The sequence below is a fragment of the Molossus molossus genome, unplaced genomic scaffold (assembly GCF_014108415.1).
Source record: "Molossus molossus isolate mMolMol1 unplaced genomic scaffold, mMolMol1.p scaffold_m16_p_16, whole genome shotgun sequence".
NCBI classification, from domain to species: Eukaryota; Metazoa; Chordata; class Mammalia; order Chiroptera; family Molossidae; genus Molossus; species Molossus molossus.
In genome coordinates, this window is record NW_023425351.1 from 51504122 (window position 1) to 51523316 (window position 19195).

At 39.2% G+C, this 19195-nt stretch overlaps 1 protein-coding gene across 1 annotated transcript in view; it reads left to right on the top strand.

Annotated features, from left to right (window-relative positions):
* The window catches only part of TRHR (thyrotropin releasing hormone receptor), a 37895-nt gene extending 22128 nt beyond the window's left edge, over positions 1 to 15767 (top strand). The window contains exon 2 of the mRNA XM_036264259.1: positions 15236 to 15767. Coding sequence (XP_036120152.1) covers positions 15236 to 15643 — 408 coding nt within the window. The 3' untranslated portion in view covers positions 15644 to 15767. The remainder of the gene's footprint in view (positions 1 to 15235) is intronic.
* The last annotated feature ends 3428 nt before the right edge of the window (positions 15768 to 19195 follow it).

The following is a 19195-nucleotide window of genomic DNA, read 5'->3' on the forward strand; positions in this document are numbered from 1 at the left end:
TCTTTTTCTTCACCTATAAAATGAAGAGAATACCTACTTTATAAATACTGTAAAGATTATGTAATTCAATAAAGTCTTTGGTGCTATGTTTAAGATATAGTAAATGTTCAATAGAGTATCATCATCATCATCATCATCATCAAAGGTTTCTCTGCCATGTGGTTAAATCCTCCACGTTTTCCCAAAGATGAGATATCTCACCACTCTAAATGTAAAATTAGATATTGTTCTTTGAGAACCATACTCTATGCTGGGGATTTACACAAATCATCTCATTTACTCCTTATGCTTGGTCCTATTGCATAGATGAATATACTGAGGTTTAGAAGGGTGAGGTGTCTTGTCTGATGGCATGCAGCTAGTAACAGGCAGAACCAGAATAGAATCCAGCTATGCCTGGCTCCACAGCCTGCTTCCTTAACCACTAAACTAATACTACAAAGTTTCCTGAAAGAGACCTTGATGACTTAATAATCTGTGGTGAAGGCTTGAGCCAGCATGCTGTGGTTTGCATCATACACTTGTAGAGTCCAATGGGTTTCTAGTCAAACAGGTAAGAAGCTGATAAATGCGAAGAAGCTTCATTCACTCTGGGAAGTTAACACAGAGTAATAAAGCTAACACCCCTTCCCAGGGATGCAGATTTCAAGGCAAGCTGAGAAATACAATAGCCCTTTATATTAGAAAGTTATAGTATATGTTACAAAGTGTTTTTATGTTCTCCTTGCAATTAATCCTCAAACATATGTTTCATATACTAACTGTAGACACCAAGACTCAGAAAGCTTTGAGTGGTAAAGTTGAGATTTCAAACCAAGTCTTCTGATTTTGAGTTCCATGTTTTGCACGTTGGAAAGCTCAAATCAGTGAAAAATGCAGAATGTATAGTTTGCTGAAGGAAAGAAATGAACCGCTGGCATTTTGGTTGTCTCTGTGAGTTCTTTCAGGAGCTAGAAAAGCAGCTCTGTCCCTCCAGCCCGACACAAGCAGGGCCAGGCAGTCCGCCCTGGACACACAGGTAAAGGAGGAGCTGGCGGCCTCCCAGGCACGCTCAGCCCCATGGAACTTTGTCCAAGACTTTTAGAAGCAAAACAAGTAAATGCTCACTAAAAAATTAGCAGCCCTGACAGCTTTACTTCTATTTGGAGATCACCTCCCACCCCCTCCATCATTCACATTTTACATTTTAAAATATTCTCATCGCTTTTTCATCCCCCCACTCTGTATCACAGTCCACAGTATCACCCTTACCAGGCTGTGTGGCCAAAAAAGCCCAGGGGAGATGAGATTGGGAAGCATGTCCCTCAGTAAGGATCAATCTCTTCACAGACATATTTCAGTAGCCACCAGGTTCCCAGCTCAGAACCAGCCTCGATGCCTCATTCAGAATTTCTAAGGTCTGGTTCCAATGAGAAAAAATGACCAGGAGAAGTAAACACCCTAGAGAGCCTAAAGGCAAGAAAACCAAGGCAGGCGCATTAGGGCAAGCTGTTCACATGCTTAGCCATTCGTCAATAATTCACCTGGACGAAAGAATATTTAGAAAAGGCTAAATAGCACATGCAAGCCAGGCCAGAGGAACTGTGGTATTGCTCCAGCATGGCCCCTGAACGGTTTTAGAATGACATTTTATTTTAAAAATAAGATGTTAAGATAATTTTGAATCCCAATTCTGCCAGCTGAGTTTTACCCTTCCCAGCATGTCTCCAAATATCCGCTTCCCGTGAACATAAAAAAAAAAAATCCAGGCAACAGGATGGGCTCCAGCCTTTCATTGTACACAATTATCAGACTGTGATCAATACTGACACCTCCACACTAGAATAGTTGCTAATGTTGCGGAAAGTTCTGCAGAGAATCCTGGCATCTAGTTGCAAATGTTACCTAGTAGCACACAGTTGTTTTCCACTCTGAGCAGAAGAACCTTGAAATCAGGAACATTAAAAAAATTAGGTTTCATCAGGACTTTGTATCACAGTGTGAATAGAAATATCTTTGTTAGAGCCCACAACCCTTGGGTAGAATTAAAAATTAGTTTTTCCTTTTCCCTATTTCACTCTCACATAGAGCCTTCACCAATTCCAACCTTTAACTTCAGGAAAAAAAAAATATTTCTTCCCCAAATTCAAGGTATTATGGGAAAGAGGAGACTTTGGAATTCAATATAGATGTTCTTCAAGTGTGGATTTTATTCATTAGCATCTGGCCTTTTTCAGCATCGGTCTTATGCTCTATAAAATGCAGACCTAGTAGGACCGTCATGAAGAACATATCAAGCCCAGGACCTGGCACACAGTAGGCATTTCATATACCTTAATGATCTTTTCTTTCATCTGTTAGATTGGGACACCTTCTATTTTCATCTTGTTTGTCTCCTCCTAGATGGAAACATGGTGAGAAGTTATGCACAGTCCCCAGGTAACAGACTGTGGGAGATTCTCAGGAAGTGAGGCTCACAACCACCCGGGGTCTACCTCTCTGTGAGCCCTGAACCACTAATAGGAACAGCTCGATGTTGCATCACTTTCCCCACTCTTCATGTGTTTCTGCTCCAACTTTGCTCTTTAAAATATACAGGCTCGCCCTGGCCAGTTTGGCTCAGTGGTTAGAGCGTCGGCCTGCAGTCCAGAGAGACCCGGGTTCGGTTCCCGCTAAGGGCACGTACCTCGGTTGCAGTTTGTCCCCGACCCTGGTTGGGTCGTGCGGGTGACAGCCACTCCATGTGTCCCTTTCACATCGATGTTTCTCTCTCTCTCTCTCTCCCTCCCACTCTATCTGAACAAAAAATGGAAAAATATCCTCGGGTGAGGATTAAAAAAATAAATAAAAATACAGGCTTCCCCTGGCCGATTTGGTTCAGCGGTTAGAGCGATGGCCCATGGACTGGAGAGTCCTGGGTTCAGTTCCCGCTAAGGGCATGTACCTCTGTTGCAGTTTGTCCCCGGCCCTGGTTGGGGTCGTGTGGGTGGCAGCCACTCGATGTGTCTCTCTCACATCGATGTTTCTCTCTCTTTCTCTCTTCCTCTCTCTCTCCCTCCCACTCTATCTGAAGATAAATGCAAAAATGTCCTCGGATGAGGATTACAAATTAATTAATCAATTAAAAAATACAGGCTTTAGCCTGGCCAGTGTGGCTCAGTGGATGAGCATCGACCCATGCACCAAGAGGTCGCTGGTTTGATTCCCGGTCAGGGCACATGCCCAGGTTGTGGGCCTGATCCCCAGTGGGGGCATGCAGAAGGTGGACAATCGATGTTCTGTCTCATCGATGTTTCTATCTCTCTCTCCCTCTCCCTTCCTCTCTCTCTAAAAATCAATAAAGAAAAAAAAAGTTTTTTAAATACAGGCTTTGAGGGCTTACCCCACATCAGCCTTGGGTGCAGAGCTCTGTCCATTTTCCTCAAGAAATGCCCTCACACTTGGTATTGGTGATGTTAGTAACTTTACTAGAGAACTGGAGGTGTCACAGAGAAAGGGCCATGTCATGTTCTGCACAGAAGTCTGGCCCCCTGGCCCTACCTCCGGCTCTCATCCGTAATCTTATATCTTACCCATAGGAGTGCCAATTTGCGACCCTGTGGGCACAGGCAGCCCCACTGGGATACAGAGTCCAGTTTCCTGTCCCCATAAATGTCTCACTCCAAAAACAGCTCTGTTTGTTTGACAAGTTTACCTTTCTCAGCAGCCCTCGATTTTTAAAGAAAAATTATTTTCAATTTCACTGGATACAGCACACTTACAAATTTACACTTAAAAATGTTGTACCATCATTTTTCTCTTAATCCCTTCTTCTCCTTCCCCAAGGATCACCAAATACAACCAAAGCTTCTCTCCTGCGAATCTCTGCTGATATTTTTAATCAAAGTAGAGCCCAGAAAACTCCCCATAATTCTTGCCAGAATGGTTATTCTGAATGAAACATTAAAAATTATACTTGACAGATAGAGTTAAAAACTCATGCATTAGCATCTCTGAGTGGCTTCTCGTGAAGAAATCTATAAGTAATCCACAAAGCAGGATATGACGGTCCATGATCACCCCACCATAAATCATCACTTCAACTTTATTCAATTTTATTATACTTTATCTGACTTTGAGTTGATGCCAAGCCCTTTCCAGCCCCATCACTCAATTTTTAAGCCCCACCAATGATCTCACTCCATAATGTGAAGCACCCCACATTAATTATATATACAATATATATTATATATATAATGTGTCTTTTAAAAATTGATGTCCAGACACTAAGTCAAAACAAAGCAGAAAATCTACCAGAGGAACATCCCAGAGGCCTCAGTCTTTGTACAAGTTTGACTAAATTCATATTTATATAATTGTCTAGTCAAATTTATCCTTCATTTGGCTCAATTAATGTAACAAAATGCAAAGGGTCACCGATCACTTTGCTGAAGGCGCTCTGACAGCAAAACACTCCCAGTAACAGAACATGTTAGTAGGCAGCAATGGCGGAGAAGATGGACGGACACCAAACGCAGGAAGTACTGTTACCCTTAAAGAATGACATCAGAATAGTAAAGCTAACTGTTTCGTATTCAGTAACCAACAACACGTTGGGAGTACACTTCTGAAAAACAGGACTATTCTAGCCAGAGTACAAAAACTAGAGCATTTCGTGGATTTAAAGAGCCCTAAACCCACACATACCTCTACAATTATATTTTAACATTTGTAAAAAATAAATATTTTTTCAACAATAATTCAGCTGTGCATTGAGCACTTATTATGTGCAGGCATATGTACTAAGTACTTCTCCCAATCTTCTGTGCAGCAAACACCTGACAAAAGTGTGTTGTTGTTTTCTGTTGTTCACGAGGTCAAAAATAGAGCTTTGGTATTATAAAATGTGGGGTCCACAATTAATAAAGAGCCTATTCACAGTTATAGTTACCTCTTATGATGAGCTTGGAAATCATTGATTATAAAAGTAGTAAATATTCTTCAAAGACCAGTTGACTGGTGTGGTTGTCACCTCCTGTTATATAGCTTTGCCTTTTTAGTACTAAGAAAGCTTTTTCACTGTTTAAGACTGCCCTGCAATGTAGACGTTCTTCTACTAAATGGCAGAATGAGGTCCTGCTACCACCTTATGTTAAATAACTTCTGTTTGACCATTCCTTTAAAAACTTATATAGACTCGGTGTTTAAATCAACAGTACTCCTTTAAAACAATTTATTTGCTTTCTTTCTAAAAGTGATGCCCCTATACCTTTGTATAACTCCATTTCTTCAATGATATTTCAGCTTTACTGAACTTTAAAAGAGAATATAACAGTGGGTCAGGAAGCCAGGTCCTGGGTCTGGACTGCCCCATGTTCTTAGCAATAGACAATTAAAATGAATTCTAGTAATTTATTTAGCACTTCAGGAAACTGCATCACCTCTGTGAGTGCAATAATTAAAATGATTCCTGAAAATCACTGTGATTAAGGGCGGAATCTACTCTTACGTTTTATCAGCACTTTGAGGGATATGTACATATAACCTGGGTACTATTTCCCTTTTCCTGGCTTTATAATCCCCAAATAATAAAACCCAATTATGTGAAAATGATCATAAATATGTCGAATATTGTGTTACCATTAGTAACACATAAGTAAGGTTTACTAAGAACGTTAGAACTGGAGAGACTTTTCAGACGAGTCCAGATTGTACATTTACTGATTCTGAAAAATGAGGTCCAGACGTAAGACCATGTGACCTGCCTGTCTCCTTAGAGTCAGAGGTGGATTGTGAAACCAAGGTGCTGGGTGCCAATTCCATCTCTTTACTCTATAGCCACTGCACTTTGCACCCACTAACATATGGAAGGACTATGCCATGGCCTTTATCTCCCAAGAAGAATGTCTAGATCATAGCAAAACCTATGATCGTGTACAAAATCTCTTTCTGAATCATAGAATCAAAGAATCGTAATTTTTTTCTTAATCATTACCAGAATTCTGACTAAATCTCCCAGAGAACTTAGTATCAGTCAACTGACTATGACTCTTAGTCAGAGTAATAAACTGATCTCTGATAATTAATCAAAATGTCTGCAAACCCCATATAACCAGATCCAAATGTATGACAGGCAAGTAACTGGGCTTTGACCCCCAAAAATAGAAATTTCCATTTTATTTCTCTTTCCATTTTATTATGTTTGCATTTTAAATTTTCTTACTGGTCTTTTCCTTAAGAAATAGATTGGGGTGAAGGATTCCTATCTGCCTAGCTATGACAACTTTCTTCTCCCTAATCAGTACTTTCTCAATGTAACACTCCAAGTCGGAGGTTGGAGGCGGGGTGGGGGGGGTGGGGGGGCATGATTCCAGGCTACCAATGTTTCTTGCCAACAATATTATCTTTTCCAAATATTTCCTAAACATTATTTACAACAATTAGAACTCTTCAACTCACTATATATGTTGATTTGTGTAATGCTCTAGAAAGAAACCTAGACCTAGAATCAAAAGACTTTAAGAGTTGTATGACCTTATAGCTCTGCCTTTCTGAGCTCTGTTTTTATTTCCTCATCAATGAAATGGGGATAATAGCACCCATCCTGCAGGTCTCACTGGGATAGGAACACAAAATGGTTTAATGATGATGAAAGCACTTGGTAATTCCAAGAAATGAAACAATTCACTGCTCCCAGGACTCCATTCAAGACTCAGGGTATTGACATGAAATGTGCCATTTTCTTCTGTGTTATCTTGATCTCTTAGATCAAGTGTGGGTAGGAAAAAAAGGACCGATGTAAACATTGTGTATACGCTTGAGAAGAGGCCAACCCTGCCACTTGTAAGCTGGGGCTGTTCCCTGTTCAAGGACATAGTGCCTCCAACCGCTGCCTTTCTCTCTCCTGGACCATACATTTTCTTCTCTCTGTGGAACTGTTCCCTAATCAAACAAAGATGCTGTAATATTTCCCATATTTATAAAAAGTAAACTGACTCTTTATTCCCTCTGGCAACCTCTCTATTTCTATTCTTCCTTTTCCAGCAAAACTCTCAAAAGACATGTTTACAATCATTATCCACTTCTCCTCTCATCTTCTCTTGAACCCATTCCAAACTAGGCTTGTCTGATACTAGAGTTTTTATTAGTATAAATAAATAATAATTTTCTCCCCAAAATACCCATTTTCTGTTATTCATGTTTTCCTGTCTTGAAGTTTTTCTCCAAATTTCAAGGACAGCCTAAGAATATACCTCAACTGTTTTAGTTTTATCTTTACTCCATATCTTCAGTATATATGTATTACATATATATGTACTTTCTCCTAATATATATGTGAAATTAGTTATACTTTTGCCCTGACTGGTTTGGTTAGAGTGTCAGCCCACGGACTGAAGAGTCTGGGGTTTGAGTCCCGGTCAAGGGCAATGCCTGTGTTGCAGGTTCAATCCCCAACCCTCATAGGGGTTGTGTAGGAGGCAACCAATAGCTGTGTCCCTCTCACATTGATATGATATTTCTCTCTCTCTCTCTCTCTCTCTCTCTCTTTCTCTCTCTCTTCTTCCCTCTTTCCCTCCCTCCCATTCTATCTAAAAATCAATGGAAAAATACCCTTGGGTAAAGAGTAACAAAAAAAATATATTAGTTATACTTTTTACTAAGTATTATAGTAATAGTTATCTCTCAGAATTGCTTCAAAGATTAAATGTTTAATATTCTTAAATAATTTATCATTTTAAAAGCTATATAGCCTGGCAGGTGTGGCTCAGTGGATTGAGCATTGTCCCATGGACTGAGAGGTACTGGTTTGATTACCAGTCAGGGCACATGCCCAGGTTGTGGGCTTGATCTCCAGTGCAGGGCATACAGGAGGTGGCTGATCGATGTTTCTATCTCTCTCTCCCTTCTTCTCTCTCTAAAAATTCAATTAAAAAAAATTTTTTTTAAAAAAAAGCAATATAAATCCCAGCAATTCTATTGCTAGGTATATATATATACCAAAGAAAAATAAAAAATATCCACATAAAGATTTATACACAGATAGCCATAGCAGTATTCTTTATTATAAACAAAAAGTGGAAACCACCCAACTGAAGGGAGAAATAAAATATGGTATACACTTGGGATGGAATATTCTTCGGCACAAAAGAAATGAGGTACTGATACAGATCACAACATGGGCGAACCTTAAAAACATGATGCTAAATGAATGAAACTAGTCATACACAAAAGACTGCATGACTCCATTCATATGAGCTGTTCAGACTAGGAAAATCTAAGAAGACATAAAGTGCATTAGTGATTGCCTGAAGCTGGAGCAAACGGGGGGAAGGTGAAGAGTAACTGCTAATGGATATGGGGTTTCTATTGGGGATGAAAACAGTGTTCTAAGATTAAATTGTGGTGAGAGTTGTACAACTCTGTGAATATACTAAAAACTCTTAAATTGTGCATTTTAAGTGGGTGCATTTAACTATATGTAAAATGTATTGCAATAAAGCAGCAGACAAGGTTAACATCACGAGTCGCAGTCAAGTTGATAGCATGCACGCTTGATATGTTGTGTTGAGAATGGCACTTAACCTTTGTGTCTTTCCTCCCCAAAATCCATGACAGTATTGTGTGTGTGTGTGTGGGGGGGGGGGGTACGTGCCCCTAGCGGGAACCGAACCTGGGACTCTCTGGTCCACAGGTCGATGCTCAACCGCTGAGCCAAACTGGCCAGGATGCATAACAGTATTCTAACCATGAGAAAAACATCAGTGCTACTCAAAAGGAGGGCTATTCTATAAAATACCTAACCAATTTTCCTCAAAGCTAGCAAGGCCATCAAAAGTAAGGAAAGTTAAAAAAAAATTGTTACAACCCAAAGGAAACTAAGGAGACACAATGACTAAATATAATGTGGTATCCAGGATAGCACCCTGGAACAGAGAAGCACATTAGGGAAAAACCAATGAAATGTGAATAAAGTATGGAGCTAACTCCGTGTACAAGTTGTCAGCACTACTTCATTAATTGTGACAAAGACTAAGTATCAATAATAGGGGACTTTGGTATAAGATATATGGAAATTCTGTACTACCTTTGCAACTCTTCTATAAATGTGACTTCTTAAAAAAAAAGAAAAGCATTATGCCAATGTTATTTAATAGTTTTAGAACTTGTAGTGAAAGTCATAGTCCTAGTAGAAGTGATAGCAGCTGGCAATACGAGGTTTCTCGGCACGTTAGAAGAGAGAACCCAGTTAAGCCTCCGGTTGTTCACATGGAGAAAAGATATGCAGAGCTGAGCTTGTGCCCACTCAAGAAACTGTAATCTCAGCTTCAACAATAGGTAGAAATCTATCCAGTTCACATTTAAAAAAGAAAGAAAGAAAACCCCTAAACAGGGTCTTTATCTAAAGGTGATCAAGGTGATCAAGATGACAAAAGGATGAGTTGAGAAGGACTGAACCCAAATTCTTATGAGAACTATATGCCATTATTCCACATAATTAAAAACAATGAAGAGTAATATATATATAATCTGGTTGAGTTCAAAATTTCAACCTGATCTTCACAAAAAATGATAACCTTTTACCATGGTGGTCAAGGACAGAAGCTCATCCAGCTCTCAGACCATCCTGTTCCCATTCTGCTCTCCTTGACCATCTCTGCCGGGAATCTCTCTAAACACTGTGTTTTAATCAACTGGCTGTTGTACCTCCTTACCTGGCCTTTAATATACTCTACAAAATGTGTCTACTTCCTGGCTGACAAGTGGCTTCATGGAGCTGACATTTTCAGAAACCCTCTGCCCTGCAGCTCTGCCTGCTTGGGCAGCTGTACCCGGCCTTCTGCCCTGGCAATGGAAAGCCAAGCACCCGACAGAGTGTGACATCACCTCATCCTATAAAAGTGATGGCTTTTGTAATGGTTTCTACAAGCTTCCTAGAGCGAGAGAATGAATTCTCTCCTTTTTCACATGGTCTGCAATTGGAACTTGCAGACTAATTTACTTCCAGTCCCCAGGACATGCCCTGCTATCTCAGGCCTCCTGGTCATCACACACACCAAATCTCTGCAAGACCACTCTTCCTGCCTCTCTTTACCTTCTGATTTGGTTTAGGTGTCACTGAAACCGGAAAGCCTTCACCATCCCCCATCAACCCCAAGTTGCTCTCATAGAATCCACGATTTCCTCTGTCTTAGCGTTTATCACACGGTGTGTTAACTGCCCATCAGTGTAAGGTTCATGGAACCACCGGCAATGTCTCTCTGCATCACTACAAATCCACGAGGGCCTGGACATAGGTTCACAGTATGGCTGCGAATGCATCTCTTAGAATGAATGGATAAATTCCTTCCCAATCAAAAATATATTATAAAATCATTTTCTCTGGATGATTATGTCATGCTGTTTCTCAAGGACACTTCTATCCTAGGGCAGAGGCTTTTGTAAGAAGACAGTTTTTTATATAATTGCATAGTCCAGGCATTGCCTTGGCAAAAATAGCAATGCTTAAAAATGATGGCCCAAGATATTTTCAAATGAGCATTTTTGTTACTTTATTTGAGATAAGGAATAACAACAGAAATAAAAGTTTAGAGACCACTGTGAAATTAATTGAGCATGAAAAACAATCTTTAGGACGTTTCCTTTCTGGGTGTTTGCTCCCATACTGAGTAAGAGGTGCTAAAATCCAAACTATGGCTTCACCAAAAACTTGTGAACATTTTAGAAAGTGATTAAATTCAATCAGAGATATTTGAAATTAATTAAGAATAATTATGAGTGGGATTGAATGTACTCTCTATCATCCCACTGGGAACATTTTCCTCTGGGTCAATCTTAGAAAATCATTATATTTATTTCATTTCACACCTCCTTAAAATTTTAAAAACATATTTCAAATAAAAAGCTGCAATGTATTAAGGACTCATCTTGCTAATGAACCCACCTCCATTTAAAAGGATTTTTAATATTAAAAAAGGCAGTATTTGCAAAAATCTTCTAACAATATGTTGGGGAACTGAAACCCACAAAAGATCATGGTTACATATTTTGCAATAATTCTTTCAATGCCTGAATTTATTCAACATTTATTGAAGAATCTCTTATATCACACACGGTACTAAATCCCTGAAGATAGAAAAATGAATAACCTTCCCCTTGCCCTGAAGAAGCTCACTGTCTATTGCAGAGATGGACAAATACAGCTCATTGTGATAAAAGGTTTTGGGCGTGATGTCGAAGTCTTCCTGGGGGGCTGTGGAAGCTCCTGGCAGAGGCTCTAACCTTGAAACAGGGTGTTTTTCTTGGAGACAGTGAAATTGCTCCCTTACTGACATTAAGTGAAAACATCAAGTAGATATTAAATGTGGTTTCAATGTTTCACTTGACAATTCTACAGAAAAATATAAAGATTGATGAAATTTAACCTTTAAGTTCAGAAATTGACCAGCAATAAATTTGTTGGATTTACACTTAGAAGTTAAATATTTTGGCAACTATGATGGGGATGACAGTAAAAATCTCATCATTGAAATGCAAAGGATTTTCATAGGGAGAGCAATGTATAAAGGTATACTTAAGCTCTGTCACTTACTGCCCATGTGTCTTTAGGCAAATCACATATACCGCCTAATCCCCAGTTTCTCCATATGCAAAGTAGAGCTAATATTAGCTTACACATAGAGTTATTATAAACATTAAATAGGATCATGTTTACATATCTTTGTGATGGGGCATCATGAAAGACTCAAATGTGATAGTAGCAATTTAATTATAAATCAAGCCAGGGATTCCAATGTGGGATATTGAGTCCTTGGCAAGGAATGGAAGGGTGTTGGTAAGTGTGAAGCAGTAACTGACGTCAGGGAACCTGGAGTCCTAGGCAGGAAACAAAGGCAAGGATGTGAATGATGATGATGACAATAAAGACAAGAATTACTATAGCTCTTTCCAAAGTTCAGAATATTTTTTACTGAATTAAGCCTTTGATTTTCTAGGACAATTATTTACTCATAATCTTAAGTCTGCTTAGAAAGAATCAGGCTTCAGTTGACCTCTTGCCTGAGTAGATCCTCCTTATCTCTAAAAGAAGTCAGAGTCTCTGGGCTGCATTACCTGGTATTAGCAATGTGAAAATCATACCTTCCCTCCGAACAATTTCTCAACCCCCTAGTGAGCAACATGTGAGGTGTAACTATCCTAGATGCACTGAGTCAGAAGAGAAGCTCAGGGAACAGCGAGTGAGATAGAACAGAGCTTCCAGAACATGACAAAACAATCTTGGGAGCAGAGGAAACACAGTGATGTGAGAGCAGGTGGATAGCTCATAGGTGCCATTGCAAGAAAGCAGTTGGAGCCATTCAAAAAGAGATAGTAGTGGGAACGGCTGCATCAAATCAACAAACAAGTGCTGGTGAGCACATGGAGAAAAGGGAACCCTGGCGCACTGTTGGTGGGAATGCAGACTGGTGCAGCCACGTGGAAAACAGTATGGAGTTTCCTAAAAAAAAATTAAAAATAGAACTGCCCTTTGACCCAGTGATCTCACTTCTGGGAATATATCCTAAGAATCCTGAAACAGCGCTGGCCGGTTTGGCTCAGCGGATAGAGAGAGTCCTGGATTCGTTTCCGCTAGGGGCACATACAAAAAAAAAAAGAATCCTGAAACAGCAATCAGAATGAATATGTGCACCCTTATGTTCATGGCAATGTTTTTTACAATAGCCAAGATCTGGAAATAGCCCAAGTGCTTATAAGTAGAGGCATAGCTAAAAGAGCTATGGTACATTTACACAATGGAATACTACATGGCTGTAAAAAAAGAAGGACCTCTTACCTTTTGCAACAGCATGAGTGGACCTGGAGATTATTATGCTAAATGAAATAAGCCAGACAAAGACAAATACTATGTGATCTCTTTTTGAGTGTGGAACCTAATGAACAAAAAAACCCGAGGAACAAAATAAAACCAGAAGCATGGATACATGGAACAGACTGACAGAGGTCAGAGGGGAGGAGGATGGCAGGGACTGTATGAAAGAAGGTGAAGGGATTAGCCAAAGAACATATATGAATAGCTTATGGACACAGACAACAGTGTGGTGATAGCCAGAGGGAAAGGGGGGCCTCGTGGAGGTGGGTGGGTAAAGTGTGTAGGGGAGGTATCTGTAATAGTGTCAATAATAAATAAAAAATAAAAAAGTAGTGGTTCAAAATGAGATAAAGGCAATGTGTACCCCATAGATGAGAAGTCTTACAGCAATTGCTATTTGGAGAGCCAAGAAAGGAGGCAATTACCACAGACCCAGGAAGAATAACAGCAAGAGATTAACATTACTTATGGTGCGCTCCTAGCTGGGGTGGAAGAGGTATGGTTAAGGGTAACCTAGAGCCCTAGGATCAGAGAACTAGGAGTGTGAGGGGAAAAGGGAGGTATCTCACATAAGAGACTAAAATGGATTCTACATTCAGGATAAAGTACGAGGTTGGGAGCTGAATTTATAGTAGATACCATTAAAGAGTAGGTGTCTAGATGGGGAATCTTTATTGCTGCATTAAAGAACCTTAAAAAGCCCTCTCTAAAACCAGGATTGGTCTCAACGTCAGAACAAAACAGAGGCAGCTGGTGGGGGCTTCGGTGGAACAGTGGAGAGGTTGAGGGATAAGGGAGGAAGAATCAGTTCCTTTATCTTGTTGGGTATTTTTCAAATTCAGACCATTTAGAAAGTACAGGCTGAGGAAGCTGAAATTTCTCAAACTCTGTGGGAGACTAAAGACAATTGAAACCTTATTTTTAAATGTGTAAAGTGTTGCTTTTGAAGAAAAGCAATCAGTTATTATTTCCCCCACTGCTACAATTTTAATAATACACCCTTCCTATAGTTGAACCACTATGGGCTGTGTGTTGTCATTAGTAAAACAGTAATATTTCCTTCGTGCTTTCAAGTTTCAAAGCCCTTCTCACATTCATTGCTGTATTTTCGGCATATCTCTACGAAGTAAACGCCACAATATGCTCGAACTTATTTCCAGGTGTAGAAATGGAAGTACAGATGAATAATGTTAGTAAGGTCTTAAAACCACTTTAAAAATCAAAGCCAGACCATGTAACTGAATCCTGGCCAATTCCCAGGCTTTCACTGAGCTCAGAGGTGAGTGAAAGAAGAATCTGCTAAATTATGTCTTTCAATAATCTTGTCCCTGGGCAATCTTGGATATTAAACCTCGTCCTCCCTATTGTCCTAGCTCCTGTGCATAGCCTGTACTCAGGACCACGTTAAATTCCAGAGCTTGTTTTCTCTGGCCTCCATCTCCCTTCCCCCTGGTGGGAAGATTCCTATCGACATGGATTTCAGTCCCGGCTCTAAAACTCGACAACTCCCGCCACAGTGCTTACCAGCATCTGTACCTCCGTTTTCTAAATGGAAAAATGGCATATGCAGTGCCTATTTTGAAGGGTTGTAAGCTTTTTAAATGTGATCACTTATGTAAAGCACCTAGTATAGCGTCTGGCACATAGACATTGTATAACTATCGGCTGTTTTGCTGAAGAAACTTGATCCTGCTCAAGCTACTGTTGCCTCGTTTGATATAGGGGAGCCATACTGGCTCCATTTTACAGATGAGGTCTAAGAAACGTTGTGTTCATTTCTGGGGATCACATTTAAGGTAAGTAAAGATGGGATTAGACCCTCAGTCTCCTAATGGTTGTCGCAGACATGCATTTTGGCACCCTGTGTCACAGCCTCTTAGCGGGACTGATTTCAGCCACAGCTACAGTGTTTCGTCCCTGTCTGGAGAGAAGGTCCCTCATCAGGTATCCACTGTCCCCTGACTATTCTTTTCTCTGCTTCAAGGTTCTCTCTAAAGCCCCCAGGAGTTCCCAGGCAGGAGAATCCTGGACGTGCAGGGCCATTAAAGCCTCTAAGGGTACCCCTCAACAAAGGGGGGGGGGCTGCGAGAGGATGACTGCCCCGGCCTCTCTTCCTCTGGACAGATAACCCTGAAGCGCACTATTTGATCTGCAGTTGCCCACAGTGGGAACCTTCTCGATAACACACACTTGATTTTGGCTTTTCCTCCTCTAAGACACTCTCCTCCACACTTTTGATCTGGCGTCCTGGGACTGCCTCCCAAATAGACTTCCTACACTTCAGTCCTTGTCTCAGGCTACGTCTTGGGAACCAAAGGCTGGGAGTGGGGGTGTTGTACTGTTTTCATTCTTTTGCTTTGCTTTGTTTTCTATTGTATTTATACCACATTTCTATTTCTCTCTCCACAGGTCACCAAGATGCTTGCAGTGGTTGTCATTCTGTTTGCCCTTTTATGGATGCCCTACCGGACTCTTGTGGTTGTCAACTCATTTCTCTCGAGCCCTTTCCAAGAAAATTGGTTCTTACTCTTTTGCAGAATTTGCATTTATCTCAACAGTGCCATCAACCCAGTGATTTACAACCTCATGTCCCAGAAATTTCGAGCAGCCTTCAGAAAACTCTGCAACTGTAAGCAGCAGCCAACGGAGAAACCTGCTAACTACAGTGTGGCCCTAAATTACAGCGTCATTAAGGAGTCAGATCACTTCAGCACCGAGCATGATGATATCACTGTCACTGACACTTATTTGTCTGCCACGAAAGTGTCTTTTGATGACACCTGCTTGGCTTCTGAAATAACCTTTAACCAAAGCTGATTCGTGCGTTCGAAGAAAATGGACCACAGAGTGAATCTGTGCAGTTATCAACCCAAGAGAGGAACAGGCCGATGCTCGTATTTAAAGACAGAGCATCTGGAGTCTTTTTCAATGTTCTGACAAATCCTGGCCCAAGATGCTCTAACCCACGGGATGATTCATGTTTTCCTTCCATTGTTACAAAACTAACATCACACAAAATGACGCAGATCTGTGAAATAGCCAAAGGGAAATGGAGAGGGTAACCCTTTCCATTTAATTTGTGCAATTCACTTTACTGGGGGGGGAGGGGGGCTATGAAGTTTAGATCAAGTCTAGACATCAATTTACATTAGTTATAATAACTATATCAAATGGGATTTCTCAAATCCCCTTCCCTCCAATTATTTATATACAGGGTAGGGCAAAATTAGGTTTCCAGTTGTTCGTATGGAGAATAATACAATAATTAATAAATAAGAATACAAAAATAAACTCTTTGTTTTGTGTACTCACAACTGTAAACCTACTTTTGTCTCATACTACATTTGGTCATTTTGCAACATGTAAATGTTTAAATGTTTGCATTTAGCGTTTCAACAAAGTACAGTTCATGAATATCTGAGACTCCACGACAGAATAGAAAAAAATATTTTACTTATTGAGTAAAAATAAGATTTCAGACAAATATGTTCACTCAACTAAAACAAATAGAAAAGCAAATGTCATAATGCTTATAAAATTTTGAGATGATTTTTATATCTTACAAAGTAGACAGTCATCATTTCAACTTTAATGTAACATAAACTACAAAATAGTCAAAAGTTAAAAATTATGAGAAAATGTAGATTTAATTTTTAGATAAAGCCAGCTCTTAACAACTCTTTGAGCCTACTAAATGATGGTTGAGACATGAGAATTATTCATATTAAATAACTGTGAAGATATAAACTAATACACAATTAACATTGAAAAGTATTGCCAAGACAAGACCAAGTATTTAAAACAAAGTTTTACTTGTCTCTGAAACTATTAAGAAAGAAAACTTTTTTCTGAGTAAGCATTTTTGTGTATAAACTACTGAGCCATGTGCAGTGAATAAATCCTTCTAACCGAATCCAGCTTAAAAGTCAAGAACCTTCTTGAAAGCTTACTTGCTACTCTAAGTCAGTCCAAGTCTGACCATTATACTTCCAGATGAAGACACCCCTCTGGGCATTCTATGTAGCCTATAGATTTTAACTTTGTCTACAATTGTCTTTTCTTCCTGCCTGCTTGTATTTGTAGGTCCTCCATCTTTCTACAAATGCTAGAGATATTTTGTTTACAGAGTCTAAATTAAAGCAATGCAAAATGCAGTGGGCTTTCTTTTCAAGAGAGCTAAAACTGATTTCAACTCATAATCAATATCTCTTTATAGTTATGACTTACACTTGCTATTCTAATCCAGCGGTTATTAGAGAGTATAAATGTAAATTTTCCCAGGACATAGTGCTTCGTCTTACTTTAAGCTCCTTCAAATAACTCACCTACTACGATTTGGTCAATAGCATCTCCAAGTTTATAAATTGCCCTTGGTGATGGCTCAGTAATAGTTCATTTTTAATGACTGGATCAAAAAGTAATGGGTACTCTTAAGTGTCCCATAAGCTAAAAATTTCCCTTTCCAGCCTGTATCCCTTTTTGTGCATTTTTTTCTGGAGTCTGATCGCTAATGATAATTACCCTGCTCCACCTTCTTAATGAAGAATACATCATTCTGCTTTTGGAAACTTCAGTTTTTAAATGCTGCTTCATGGAGACTTTGCCATTCAGAACTTTGTTTCAGGATATGCTTTTGTAAAAATCGGCCTCATCTACTCCAGGAAGACATTCTTATTCAGTCACTGTGTCAGTAAACAAATGCAAGCAATAATTTATATATATATACCCTAAAAGTCTATCTGCATGACACTAAGAAATCTATTTTAACTGACTTGCATCCTGAGTTAAATGTTAGTCTTGGAAGCACATTGATAGAGCATCAGAGTGACCCAACCCCAAACCACACAAGCACATGTGCAGGTACATACCAACACAGACAGACACATGTAAATAAATTGCTTAGCAAAGGGGAATGGAATATATTAGATTTTTTTCATTAGGAAAAGGAACTTATATCATTGAGCTTCTAACTATGTCTCAGGCATGCTGATAGGCCCTTAGCCAACATTATCTTCATCACAATCTCACTACAGCTGTAATGTCTCTTATGATAAAACTAGGAATCAGGGAACAATGTAGCTTTCCTAATTGTATAGGTACTAGGGAGATAAAATGTCATTTTTTTCTTTTGTTTTTTTTTTTTTAAAGTCAGCATGCTGATTAAAATTCTTCTAGTCTGTTGGCCTAAAGAATAAAAAATATGCCCAGCCAGTGTGGTTCAGTGGTTGAGTGTCGACCCATGCACCAGGAGGTCACCAGTTCATTTCCCGGTCAGGGCACATGCCCAGGTTGTGGGCCAAATCCCCAGTGGGGGGCATGCAGAAGGCGGCCAATCGATATTTTCTCTCATCGATGTTTCTATCTTTCTCTCTCCCTCTCCCTTCCTCTCTCTCTCAAATCAATAAAGAAAAAAAAAGAATAAAAAATATACATAATTTTCAGGGTGGTAATATCAGATGTTAAAAAAAAATTATAATTTCTTATATGTTATAAACAGAACACAGTATACATTTCCCACCTTTGGAAATTTAATATATGCGCTCAGTTTTCCCATTTTAATTTTTAAAAGTTACTTGCTAATAATCTGTTAGTTTTAGACCACGTAGAAAATTCAAAAGAACATAGTTCACAGTGTTTCAACTATAAAGCAAATGCCATAACAAAATTAAATGTTCTTGTGCAATGTCCAATAGATATCTGGATTTACACAGAAGACATACAACTTTTTAAGGTATTCTTTCTCACTATACTAAATCATAAAGTAGTTCCATAAAGAATCAAAACTTAATATATCATCAAATTAAAAGTAAAGAACTAAATTAAAATTTGCTATTAGAATGAAGTAATATTATTAAGGGACTCCCTTAATAAAATTCCTTGAGCTGTTTTATTACTCGAATTTCATTAATTGCTGAATGTCTTTGGTTAGATCTTGAGCCTGAGGTAATTAGGTAAAGGTCACAGATCATGAATAAAACAAGCAAACATAAATTCCTTCCTAAGACTTCACCATTCCTATTGTGAGTGTATTTTTAGAGTTTCACTCAGCACAACTATCCTAAATGCTGGAAAGAAATGGGAAAAGTCCAAACTAGAATCGATCTGAAACAGGCTAAATACACAAAACAATACACCTTGGCAATATTCAAAACAAATGGACAGTTTGGGCTAAACAATTAATAAAGTCAAAGGAAAACCATAGCCAAAATACTTAGTTTTATATAACTGAATCTTAAATGGATACTTTGTCTAACTTCCAGAAGAATGTTTTGGAATAACAAGAGAATCTGTCAGTAAAGCTGAGTCCACACAGCTCAGGACTGCTCTTAAAAAGTAAGAGTTACGTCATCCTAAACTATGTTAAACCTG